Raw genomic sequence first — 13049 nt, 5'->3', positions numbered from 1 at the left:
ATATTATTTACAAAAAATATATACAATAATGCAACAAGAATTCATAATAATTTGGATTTTTAAATATATTTTTATTATTATTATTATTATTTTATTATTATTGTTTTATTTGGAGAGGACAGAGAGAGAGAATTAATAATAATTTTACATATTTTATAAATCAAATATTTTTCCATTATTTATTTACTATGTATAAACATACACATATGCTGAAGCAGAAAGAAGAATAGTCTTATATAATCTGCCCCTCTTTCATAAGCCATTAATTAACAAAGCAAATAATAAAACATTTAAATAGCTGCAGGCCAACACAGCCCCTCACGTCCCTCTATTAGGTCCTAAGTTACAATTCATTTTATACCATTCAGAGAAGCTCGCAAAATGATTTACCTGAAACAAAAACAACACAGAACAAAACTTAACCAAAGCATTTCATTGTATTTCCTCGACATACTGGCTTTAATTGTTTTTTTAGATATGTTCGTTTTAGATTTGTCAGTGTCTTTGTTGAGATTGTTCCATAAACTGATTCCTTTCACTGTAATATCAGAAAACACAAGACGAGCCGTCAACAATGTTCCCACATTTGTTATGAAAGCAACCACCCTCTTGAAAACCAGTTGGTGCAACTCAAGGGGTTTATCCCATTTGAATAAATACATTTAATAAACAACCAGCACAGAAACCAGCACATTATCAACATTTAACAGCAGCAGGTAACAGCAGCAGCTTCATATTTTACAGTAGCATCATTTCAAACTTGAATTATGAGCCTGAATTGTAGAGGTTAGCATGATGGATAAATACAGAGTTCAAGAGAGTGAGACATGACTTACCTCACACAAGGTCAGAGTGCAATAAGAAACTTTCTTCAACTTTACCAGCATTAAAGGCAAAGTCAAAAAGACAACAGCCAATCAGAGGTCTCCTGTGGAAGGTGTCCAATCAGATTGGTCCTGTTGTCCCAGCCCCAGGGAATTATGATGGAATTACTCTGTCAATCAAAATCAGCTTCAAAGTCAAATCTTAGCATCTGGTTGCTATGGTGATGAAAACACCAACTGATGAAGGAAGTTTTCACAATCATTTATTTTCGTAAATACTTTTCGTTTTACTCTAACTCATGAAGATATTTTCATGACTACATTTGATATACATTTAAAATAATAATAATATTTTATGAATAATGTTATTAAATACTATTTAAATTATATGTTTAAAACTCTTTAAAACAGTTGAAGTTGCTTTTTTCTGTGTGTGTAAAATAATCCTTTTTAGTCCTTTTTTTTTGCCTGACATTTGATGACTTTTCCTACAGTCACACCATATACACAAAAATTAAAATATTTTTAAATAGTATACTTTCTTACAGGTAGCGGGACAAATAATAATATGTAATTGCTTAGTGGTGTGTGCAATATAATGCACACAATAATAATCTTGCAGAATAATAATATGTGTGATGCACCACTAGGCACAGATAATAATCAAAATATAAACGAGGAATAATAATATGTGTAATGCATTGCCTAGTGGTGTGTGAAAACATGACACACACACAGATTCTCCTGAAACCACTGCCACAGATTTCTCTCCTGACACCTGCAGCTGTTTCCAGTTGTTTGTCAGATTGAAGTCCATCCAGAAAGATGAGCAGTTTGATTCTATTACCTCTTGTCATTCCATCGTAGTGATTGTAGCCCCACTTATCCATTTGTTTCAAAATGGTTGCACCAAATCTTTGTATCATTAGAAAAAAGCGAAAAAGTTAAAATTTACATTGTTAGAATCGATCCTTCAATTTTTGCCATGGACTTTTGTGTGAAGCACTTTGTAACCTTGTATAGATAAGTGCGATACAAATAAAGCTATTATTATTATTATTGTTATAAAAGATGCTGTGAAATCTTCAAGATTTTCATTATGATTATTACTTATTGGTGCTGTTATTATTAAAAACATTGGCAGTTGTCATTATTTTAATTGTATGACAACTGTTACACAGCTCTGCCTGTTCTCTACACGATTCTCTCCTTTAAAGCCAATCGCCTCCCACCCTGCAAGTTGTCGAGTTGAATCATGTGATACAATTACAGTATATAAAACAATGAATAAAGGAAAGAAAGAAGAAAAAGTCAAAATATTTTAAGTATGTAGCAATAGCAACGTATTATAAGTCCATGAGAATATGTCAAACACAGAATTGATTGTTGGCTCAGCACACGCAGGCTGGAAGTGTGAGTTTCCATGGTTTTAATAATGTGGGAAAAACATCTCTTATGGTTGACAATCTTAGAAATCACCATATCACCCAAACCTACTGAACGATGATGCATCTGAAAACATGAACACATATCTCTTTACAGCCTTTGAGAGATGCCACCAAAGAAAAAGGCCAGAGTGGCTAAAAGATCAGCAAAGTCAGGTAAGCAAATGAAGCCACAAGATTGATTGTCGTTCTATAACATGAGGTACATGAGAGGGAATGAAACTGAGCAAGGAAAAGTTCCGGTCTGATAAGTTATTTTGCATTTGGTGAATATTACTGCCTCGACAACACAGAGAAAGCAGACAAAGGTGAAACAGCCTCATCTGGTGGGAAGAGGAAGGCGGCAAAGGAGAGCTCGGAGTCACCTGATTCTCCACAGTTCAGTCACTGGCTGATGGAAGTCTGAGCCCGACAGCCGCTTTGAGAACGGCATCGATGTGAAGGTACGGAGCCGTGAGGCCCCTGATCCTCATCTACAGTTCCTTCAGTGGGGTCAGGCCAGGGATGTATTTAAAAAAAAAAAAAGTTCCTAAATAATTTCATGTTGTCTTTTTTGGGGGGTTCTACATTGTTTTGTTTACTTTGTTTACAACACAAACATCTATATTAGTTCCGTAACATAACCTAACTTACTTTATGTGTTGTGATTTAGGACTTTACTATAACAACAAATTGAATAATGGTGATGGAGGAGGATGCGACCTCATGATGAAGTCAGGAGAAACAGCTCTGGACCGAAGATTATTTACATTCTTCTAACGTATTCCTCTCACCTGTGTAAACCAGCTGCAGCTTGTTTCACAAAGTCAGGAGCTTTTCCTCAATTTATCGAGCTGCTAAAACACAACGCTGTCAACACACTTACGAGTGGATCTGTTGAAATCCACAAATTATGCAGCTCTGTCTGACTTCATTAAGTATTTGTGTGTAATCTGAAGAATAAATAAAGATTTCATTATTATTAGTAGTAGTAGTTGTAGTAGTATTTGTAGTAGTAGTAGTAGTAGTAGTAGTAGTAGTAGTACTTTTAGTTTCCATGTTTCATTTATTAAAACTTCACTTTGTTTCACATCATTGATCTGTAAACTTGCCTGTTAGAATTTTACATTTTTGCATTTCCATTTGACTAAAAGACTGTGGTTTGACAAACTATCTAACAGGAAAAAGATTAAGAAATAGATTAAGGCTTTCCCCTTTGTATACAGCTTTTATTTATTTTATTTAATTATTAAATTTGATTTCCCTGGCCAACATCACTCAGTTATAAATCATTGAGCAGAACCACTTTATTGCAACAGGGAATGTACAGGATCCAAGCATTAAAATAATAAAGCACTTTTAGTTCATCCATTCACTGGATTGGCTAAAATCCAGAGCTCCCATCTGTATAATTTCCATCATAATATAAAAGGAGAAGACAGAGGATTTGCTTTAGATTGCCCAACCCTTGTTATTAGAAATACTATGTGCTACGCTTTAATATCAGCACCTCTGTATCTGAGGCCTCATTCCGATGCTTAACATCAACTCAGGCTACTTTTACAGTCCATCAGGTCTACTACAGCTGATGCACTTTTATTAGAGGATCAATAAGAGGTCACCTCCTCTTTGTCTACAAAATGTATTGATCTAAAGCACACACTGTTTTCTATGTTATAACTGGGTGAGGTTGTAAATGCTTCATCTCAGCCCCATAATCAGCTTTTTACTGGCACCTCAAGTATTTCTTAAAGGAAGGTGTTACTGTTAAACAACCACCTTTCTTACTCTTAAACAAGCATTTTCAATATTACTTAAGAGGATTAAATAACAATAAAAAATAAATAACTTTTTTTTTTTTTAAATGAAAAGAAAATAATGATCACAAAAACGTACATCATCACTATAAAACTCTTGAAACCTCCTGGAACTTTTCAGTGAAGTTAAATGAAAGCTGATGTTTTTTTAAACCGTAGCTGTATTTTATCTGTTTGACAGTTGATACAATAGAGATGATGACATTTTAATTTACATGCATACCTAAAAATAAATAAGCAGAACCTCGTCAAAGTCTGTGATCAACCAAACCCGACTAATAACAACATTAGTGACCGATTAGAAAGCTGAATCAGAGTTACAAAGTGTGCAAAGTTTTCCTCTTATCAGCGCGATAAGAACATGTGGATCTTATCTAGACAAGACTGCAGTGCTGTATAAGCATTACTGGAGCAAACACAGAAACACTTTCAGCAGAATAAACAGACGAGCGAATGAAACAAACATAAAGATCCAAGTTCATTGTCTCTGCGGCCGCGACGGATGAGAGCTCATATGGACAGTGTCTCTATCTGGAGTTCTTTAGGTGTTGAGGTGATGCTGATGTCGAAAATAGCGGAGAGCCCCACGTCTGGGTTCCTGCCGCTCTTCCTGAGAGAGTTCCTGAGGCGGCTGGACACACGCCTCACCACCCGGCTGAGGCCCCGGTTCCTCAGCTTGATCAGGCCCACGTCGTCCTCCAGCTCCTCGGGCGGCACGTCGATGTTGCCAGAGTACCAGAACACCCACCAGATCAGGCTGAGGAAGATGATGATGGCCCCAGCGTAGATGAACAGGTCGTGGACCACCAGCCCTCCGAACACCCCCACCATCATGATGAACACGCCGAGTATGTCGTGGGCCACGGCGAACCAGAAGGAGCACTTGCAGCGGCCGACTCCTTCGTAGCTCGTCTCCGTGACGGGCTCGACCTGCACAGATGTTGACATGGTGGCAGTGGAGGTCCTCCGAAACCAGAATCCAGATGTCTGAGGCCGCAGGTGCAGGACAGTGAGGTGTGTGTGATCCTGCCCGACTGACAGAAACACATGAAACGACCTGCAGCCACACTGGTCAAAGTACAATGTACACAAGCGGTTATCAGCACCAGCTCTGCGACTTCATTGGACGTTTCTAGGTTGCGTCATCGGTGACAATAACAGTGTTACAACTTTCACATCAAGGGGTCATTACCATCTTCTGAAAGGTTCATCCTGGGGGCTTGAACCATTTCCGCCTCAGCTTCTTCTCCAGGGATCCACACCAGGCCCATCACGCCAAACATCAGCCCGAAGGTCACGCAGGCCGAGGCCATAGAGCGGGAGGCCTCAGTCACAACTGCAGCAGACATCAGAGATTCCATCACCATCACTATGATGAGCCTGTGGAGGTATAGCACCATCCTGGGGCCAGAGCTGAGCCTGGGTGAGGGTCTGGAAATAGGCTTTGACCCAAATCTGGAAATAAAGTCTCTCCAGCCAAATCCACTGTTGCGTTGTTCCCCCTCCTGTCTTAGAATCTTTAACACCTGAACAATAGAAATATCAGCCACTTAACATCCACAGCTCCCTCAACTTTCTTTATTACTTAATATCGTGAGGTCAGTCCCATCTTCTGGTCCGGTTCAAGCCCCCAGGCTGAACCCTTTCCGCCTCTGCTTCTCCTTCAATACGGGGATCCACACCAGGCCCATCACTACAAACATCAGCCCGAAGGTCACGCAGGCCGAGGCCACAGAGAGGGAGGCCTCAGTCACAACTGCAGCAGACATCAGAGATTCCATCACCATCACTATGATGAGCCTGTGGAGGTATAGCACCATCCTGGGGCCAGAGCTGAGCCTGGGTGAGGGTCTGGAAATAGGCTTTGACCCAAATCTGGAAATAAAGTCTCTCCAGCCAAATCCACTGTTGCGTTGTTCCCCCTCCTGTCTTAGAATCTTTAACACCTGAACAATAGAAATATCAGCCACTTAACATCCACAGCTCCCTCAACTTTCTTTATTACTTAATATCGTGAGGTCAGTCCCATCTTCTGGTCCGGTTCAAGCCCCCAGGCTGAACCCTTTCCGCCTCTGCTTCTCCTTCAATACGGGGATCCACACCAGGCCCATCACTACAAACATCAGCCCGATGGTCACGCAGGCCGAGGCCACGGAGCGGGGGCCTTCAGTCACCCCTGTCGACTGGAGCAGGAAGAGGAGTCCGCCTGCAGCAGACATCAGAGATCCCATCACCATCACTATGATGGGCTTGTGGAGGTAGGACCACCCCGGAGCCTGAGCGGAGCCGGAGTGAGGGTCCGGACCTGGACAGAGGCTTTGACCCCCATCTGGATATGAAGTTTCTCCAGTTAATTCCATGGTTGTTTTCTAAAGTCCCCCCCGTCTTTAACACATGAATAATAAAAATACCAGCCACTCAACATCCATAACTTTCCTCTTTACTTCTGTCTTGAGCCGTCTTGTTTGATCAGTCCTGATCAGGAGCTCGATCACCTGTACGACCAACGTGTCTGCATGATGCGTCTCTTGTTCTCCCCTGAACACGCTGTAATCCCAGATGGTCCACCACACCCACCCAGCAGAGGATGAATAGACAGACCCAGCCCCCATGTTGACAACAATGTCATCACCACTGATTGGCCCGTCACCTTGTTACATTACACCCTGTACTCTATTGGTCAAATATAGGAAAACATATAAATCAGTTGCAGTTTTCAGCACAGAGAGCATTTAGGTGTGTCATCTTCAGGATGCAATTATGTCCACATAGAATTATTGCATACAAGAAGCAGGCAGCAGCTGCACAGTCCCATCAACAATAGACATGTCACCTGATACAGCAGCAGACATACATGCACAGCTCTACCGTGAGCAAACACTTTTCCAGGCTCGTGCATGACACAGCACACAGAAGATGTACCAACAGTTCAAGTTGCACAACAAACATACAGGATGAAGGCCAAAACAATGCTGTGATCTCATGATGAAATAGAACCACAAAACATTCATGTCATTGTTTTAATTAACTAATTAACCACTTTATCCAGAAATAAGTATCAAATGGTGAAAAAGAAGCTCATTACAATACACTGTAATTTCTGTGTATAATATAAATATTGAATTCATAATCATATTAGGGCTACAACTACTAATTATTTAAGATATCAATTAATCAGTTATTTTTTCAATGAATTCATTGTTTGGGTTATGAAACATCCAAAATATGTTTTAAAATGGCTCATTAGTGTCCTAGATGATCAGTTCAAAAACCTCCGGTCTGCATTTAAATAGATAGAAACAGAATATTTCAGAGTTGAGAGAAAATGCCTGCAGCAATCACTGCATTGTGAAAATAGTAATTTATAGACAATGGACCAGCAGCTGCAGCTCTAAATGAAAAAGCAAAAAGAGGGACACAAAACCATAAAATGTGAGAGGCTCGACCATGGCTCAGATCCAGCGGGTCGTTCACTAATTTGAATGTCGGTGGTTCGATCCCCCTGGCTCTTCCAGCATATGGTGGCGCTGTATGAATGCAAGTGAATATGACTGGTAGTGTAAAGCACTTTAAGTCGTTGCTAAGACCAGAAAAACATGTAAATAAAGCCCATTATTACAGCGACATGACAGTTAAATGTTTTAAATCAGCAGTTGGTGAGTCCTCATCTCATAGTATCTATAATATGCTGAAGTGTTGTTTTCAAGTTTGAACTGTGTGAATCAGTTTTATCTCTTTTGGTGGAACTATGCCACGAGAATGAAGACTTTTCAATCAGTCATTCACAAAGAAGCACTGCAACCAAACACCGTATAAAACATCAGTTTATACAGATTCTTTGGCCAAATATATCATATATCCGACCCCTGCCAGAATTTTAAAACCCCAACTTGAAATAGTTTAATGTACTGTTGCTGTTGTCTAATCTATTAACAGTTTTTTGAGCATTTTCTAATTTTGCAAAAGCTTTAACTCCTCATTTTCCCATCTTGTTTACACGTTAAGTCAGGGCGTGTGTTGTCAAGCGGTTGGTAAGTGTTGTATGTCGATGTCACAAAATACTGTTAAAACTCCTTTCAGACCCCATAATGCAATTAAGACATATAGACTTCTACATAATGTGACCACCTTTGCAGTAGATGCTGTGAAAAGCAGCAGCGTCGACTCTGATGTTGTCCCTGTTAACGCCTCTAGTGTGTATGATTGGCTCACTGTTTTCTCCATCTGCACCATGCCATGACCCAATGTTACAAAAACACAGCCAAAGACCATTTCAGATACCAAACTTTATAATGCGGTTCAGTCGAGCACAAAAAGACTTAGAATATAAAGACCATTCTCTGAATTATCAGCTCCTGTATAACTGTCAAACGTCCGTGTTGTGAGGGTAATGTACAAAAACATGCTCTGATGGACTCATTTCACTCTAAGCCCTTTTCTTTTCCCTTTGAACTCGGTCTTGCCGCCCGTCTTCCTCTGTCTGCCCTGCGCTTTTCTTGCTTTCTTCATAGCAGCAGGTCTGTGAGTTTTCCCCAGCGGCTTCTTTTTCAGCGGCTTCTACAAAAAAAAAAAAAAAAAATCAGACGAAACGAGCAGGTGATTCTTCAGTTATAACATTCAAAAGTTAATGTTTTTTAAAATCCAGCACCTGAACAGTACTGACCTCCAGTTTAGGCTTCTTGGTTGGTGTTTCCATGGGAACCAGCTGTGGGATTTCTTCCTCCCCCTCCTTGGTCCCCTCTGTGGTCGCATCTGTCTGCTTTGTGCCGCCTTTCTGTTTTCTCTTTGCCTGCTTTTTAGCCGGTGCTCCTCTCTGACATTCACAAACACACACACACACACACACACGCTGGTTATTTCTCTCTCGTTTCAGCTGTGGCACGAGACGAGGATTTGAGGATAAACTTGTTCTCACCGTTTTCTTCGGAGTCTCAGCATCTTTCTCTGCCTGCTGCAGCACGCTGGTGTGTTTGAGGTCAGAGGTAAAGATGGGCAGCGCCACTGACGATTGACTTTTCAAATGGATGATCTTCATCATTGGTCCTTTCTGCAAAAGCAATAAAAGAATGAGTCAAAACAAAGTGGTAACCCGCTGCGACATGTCACACATTGGTTAATGAGCTGCCTATTTGAAGGACTTCCGCATTTTGTCCAGCGCAATCTTTGAAACCAGAAGTAACCATATTTGGGGGTGGAGCCTGACTGAGAGCTCAGGTACCCTGCACCTCCACCTACATGGTATCCACACCTCAATGCTTAACATACTTTCTTGTCCATTTGACTCCAAATGGGACCATAATTTACAAAATGAACATCATGCTGTGTTGTATAAGACTTGAAACTCCTGATTGAGATCATACACTCCTTATGAAAATGTTTACTGATGTAGAAGCAGGTTCATTTTCTCATAGACATTTTTCAAACAAACAAAGCCTCTACTGGTCATTTGAGAAAATACAGATTTTAGGCACTTCACTTTCCCACAGCCAAACCGATCAGATATCATTTCCATGTTGGTCTATTTTTAAAGAATCTGTATTGACATGATAGAATGTGTTCAGAGAGAACTACAACACATGGAAACAAACAATCAAGATGTACCTCAACATATTGAAGTGTGTAATATTTTAACATATTTAAGACTTTTTAAAAATGACAAATTTTTAGACCTTGCAGAGACCCCTACTCAGTCCTTTACGTCCAACTGGCTTGACCGACCCTGATGAAAACAAAGGACAGCTCTCTGGCTGAACAGACTCACCATACGGATTTTGGCCACCACTGTTTGGACAGCAGCCACGATGTTTTCTGTCACCTCATCTGCCGTCATGCTGGAGTGAGCAATGCGAACCATACTGCAACCCAGGACAACAACAGGGTTAAACTGGGACATTTTAAAAGTGACAGTGGGAATAGCACTTGCAATAGGATGCAGCTATTTTCCTATCTGACGTAAGCTCCAGATGAAATATTGTGTATCAAAGCTGTAGAGACGGGCTCCACAGGAAGAAGAAGACCATCTGGTTATACGTTGCGTCTCTCTGGCACCAGCGTGACCCGTGTCAAACACTGCACAGAATCGACAGGGTTTGCTATGAGGTGCTGCGGATTCTACTGCAGGACGACATTCTGACACATCCTTCAGAACAGAGGCTCGGGTTTGCTTCCTTGTTGAAGCGACACTGAGGTTAAACGTGCACATAGAGCTGATCATACACACGACTCACCAGCAGCTGCCTTTGTTGGTCACCTTCAGGTAGGTGCCCTGGATGACACTCTGGATGTCTCTGGCCAGATGTTTGCTCTGCAGGTTCACACACAGTGGCTCCCTGGTAGACACACAAACAGAGGAACAATGTAGGAACTGATGCTACAGAACAAGCTCATCCAGAGAGACAAAACACTAAGTATGTACAGCTTTTTATTGGTCCATTAATCTAATTGGAGGGTGATTATAACCTTTTATTCATTAACAACTCAATTAGCAGAACATCATTATACTATAACTCACTACTAGTGGATAGTGGCAGTTGCCTTTATAGAAACTGAATTTTCCAGACATTATCCATGCACCTGAGTAACCCACTTCTGCGTTCTCACATTCGGCCCCTCCAGAATATTTTCAGGAGTTCAGTGCATGTACCTATCTGTAGATGCATGTTCATGTGGCTTTCTGTGAGGTTACTACGTTTTCCCCGTTAATAGGGTTTTATGGGGTAGTTTGTCCTGACTCTTGTTGAGGGTTAAGGACAGAGGTGGCCGCACCTTGTTAAGCCCTATGACACAAATTGTAATTTGTGAATAAGGGATATATACATAAAATTTGATTGATGACCTAAATGAGCTACATCAGGACATTGTCCACTACCTTGTGACAGACAACTAATTTTATGATTCTCTCCTCAATTCAAGGTTTAATCACTTGACAGGTAAAGTTTGACATATTCTCCTTAGTCTTTCTGTACTGGAGCAGTCAACTCTAAATTCAAACAGCAGAAAATGCATCATGTCAATAGCATCACAGTCTCCCATTTGTTTAGAAAGAAAACATGAATGTGATTAATTTTCAAGGTGTGAAAGACAGGAGAGCTCTTACTTTTTCCTCTGGTAGAAGTGTTTTCCGAGGTGGGACGGCAGCAGGCGCCGGACGCGGTCATCAGACAGAAACATGTCAAAGTTTCCTAACAGACGGCGCTTAGCTTCAAACGGTTTGTACTCTGTCTTCAGGACCTTGTAGGGGATGATCTGCCAAAGATACAGAGATGCACGTGTTCAACATTAACAGGTTTAATTGTGGACCAATGCTCTGCCTGCAAGAATTATTAACAGCTTTTAGATCTGGTAGTAACATCCACCCTGAGTGATTTGAACGCAACAAAATGCGTCCTGAGATCTGGTCACTCAATCCACACAGAGGTGGTCTGGGATGCAAGGGGCCACAGTCTTCTTACAGGGTGAGCGTAAATGCATCCTGGGCCACATGTGAAAGAAGGACCACCTTCTCAGCTGACGTCCTCTGACCCGCAACAGCTTCACAATGAATCAAATGTATTTTTTACGCCTCTCAATGAACATGCGTTGATCTGTTAGAGGCATCACCACAATATCAACACTGGCCACCACATTCGATTTCTATTTTTGTTTTTCAAAATGGGTGATATAGTAGATCTGCACCTCAGTGATTCATTCAGCCCCCCCAATTGAACTTTTACGAACAAAGATAACATGTGATTATTTGCATAGAGAGCGGGGAAGGGAGATCCTATTATAAGTGGTCCCAGAAGACATCCATCAGGACTCTGATCACTCAGGACGCATCTTAACACCAGGTCTGAACAGTCGGACTCTGACAGGTGAATACCTCAGTTATGTTTTTGATGCCCTTCTCCTCCAACAGCCGCTTGTAAAACCTCTGGGTCTGCTCTGAGGTCATGTTGGGCTCGTCTCTGGTGAAGAGGCAGACCTCCTCCGAGTCGGTGCGCTGACCATGGGGCAGAGGACTGAGGGCGAATAGAGAAAGAAACGTCAGAAACCAGTGACAACAACAGCAGCTACACAGAGAAGCTCCTGAGAGTGGGCCTCACATGCGGATGGTCTGCGCCTCCTTGGGGATCTTCCAGAAGGTGAAGAGCAGACTGATGTGCTGGGTGTCGTCCAGCAGCAGGGAGTCTTTGGTGGTTTTTGTTTGGAGGAAAGCCTGAAGAGCCTGAACGGCCTTTTTCACCTGAGCACAGACACACGACCCCCAGAGTTAGAAACAAAAAAAGAAACACGATACAAAACCCACAAACAAACTCCAGCCGCCTGCTCCTCGTTCTGGGAATTAGCTTTGAGGCTAAAGCAGTCAGCAAACAAGCCGGATAATGCTAACTAGCAAACGGCTCCGGTTGACTCGTGACTATATAATTCATCGCAATCTTCTAAACCTTTATTCGTCGTCATGTTCTGTATCGGGAGTTTAAATGAGCTGCGTAAAAAGACTTTTTACCTGAGTCCGGTCTAACGCTGCTTCTGGTTCGTCGGCCATGCTGCTTGCTTCACGTGTGAGTCGCCGCGCATGCGCAATGCGAAGGCGCAACGTCACCCAATTCAAAACAAACTTTATTTGTAGTGAACATGCTGTAGAGCCACTCCTGATGGTAAACGGTATGTAAACATTAGGACTATGAAATACGATAATAAACATTTATAATATTCATACAGAAAGAAGAAAACTAAAGAAAATAAATAAAAGTAATATAAATCTTGCAACAATGATCCTGAAAGTTTATTGTATCACTATCCTCTCACTCAGATTATATTCCAGGTAAATGTATTCTTGATGTGAAGAGTGTGGAAATGTCATCACATATTTTGGACACGGTGACAGTGGAGTTGACTTTAATCCATAAAGACAAATTCAACACAGTGCATGATGGGAAATAATACCCCCATTTCTTGCTTAATAAGTGACAAAACTATTCAATTATACAATGATCACCTCA

At 41.3% G+C, this 13049-nt stretch overlaps 2 protein-coding genes and 1 non-coding gene across 3 annotated transcripts; all 3 read right to left on the bottom strand.

Moving 5' to 3' along the window:
• Nucleotides 1-4106: 4106 nt before the first annotated feature.
• LOC117753257 (transmembrane protein 238-like) lies at nt 4107-5356 on the bottom strand. The gene has a single exon (XM_034571234.1). The coding sequence runs from the start codon at nt 5011-5013 to the stop codon at nt 4576-4578; it is 438 nt and encodes a 145-aa protein (XP_034427125.1). The 5' UTR covers nt 5014-5356; the 3' UTR covers nt 4107-4575.
• A 2976-nt stretch (nt 5357-8332) lies between these two features.
• On the bottom strand, nt 8333-12641 carry rsl1d1 (ribosomal L1 domain containing 1). The gene is made up of 9 exons (XM_034571201.1): nt 12554-12641; nt 12150-12289; nt 11927-12065; nt 11162-11310; nt 10293-10394; nt 9827-9920; nt 8981-9112; nt 8729-8878; nt 8333-8622 (listed from the first exon to the last, which is right to left on the bottom strand). The coding sequence occupies exons 1-9, from the start codon at nt 12590-12592 to the stop codon at nt 8482-8484; spliced, it is 1086 nt and encodes a 361-aa protein (XP_034427092.1). The 5' UTR covers nt 12593-12641; the 3' UTR covers nt 8333-8481.
• LOC117753482 lies at nt 10037-10168 on the bottom strand. Its single transcript, XR_004612248.1, has one exon. It is a non-coding gene; the product is annotated as a small nucleolar RNA SNORA55 (small nucleolar RNA).
• Nucleotides 12642-13049: the final 408 nt, after the last annotated feature.

The sequence above is a fragment of the Hippoglossus hippoglossus genome, chromosome 19 (genome assembly GCF_009819705.1).
Source record: "Hippoglossus hippoglossus isolate fHipHip1 chromosome 19, fHipHip1.pri, whole genome shotgun sequence".
Taxonomy (NCBI): domain Eukaryota; kingdom Metazoa; phylum Chordata; class Actinopteri; order Pleuronectiformes; family Pleuronectidae; genus Hippoglossus; species Hippoglossus hippoglossus.
This window is presented reverse-complemented; position numbering and strand designations above follow the sequence as displayed.

Coding starts and splice junctions, on each gene's coding strand:
- rsl1d1 (XM_034571201.1), bottom strand. CDS start 12,592: ATGGCCGACGAACCAGAAGCAGCGTTAGACCGGACTCAG. Junction 11,311..11,926: donor GCATCAAAAACATAACTGAG/GTATTCACCTGT, acceptor TATCTTTGGCAG/ATCATCCCCTACAAGGTCCT. Junction 8,623..8,728: donor CCAAGAAGCCTAAACTGGAG/GTCAGTACTGTT, acceptor TTTTTTTTGTAG/AAGCCGCTGAAAAAGAAGCC.
- LOC117753257 (XM_034571234.1), bottom strand. CDS start 5,013: ATGTCAACATCTGTGCAGGTCGAGCCCGTCACGGAGACGAGCTACGAA.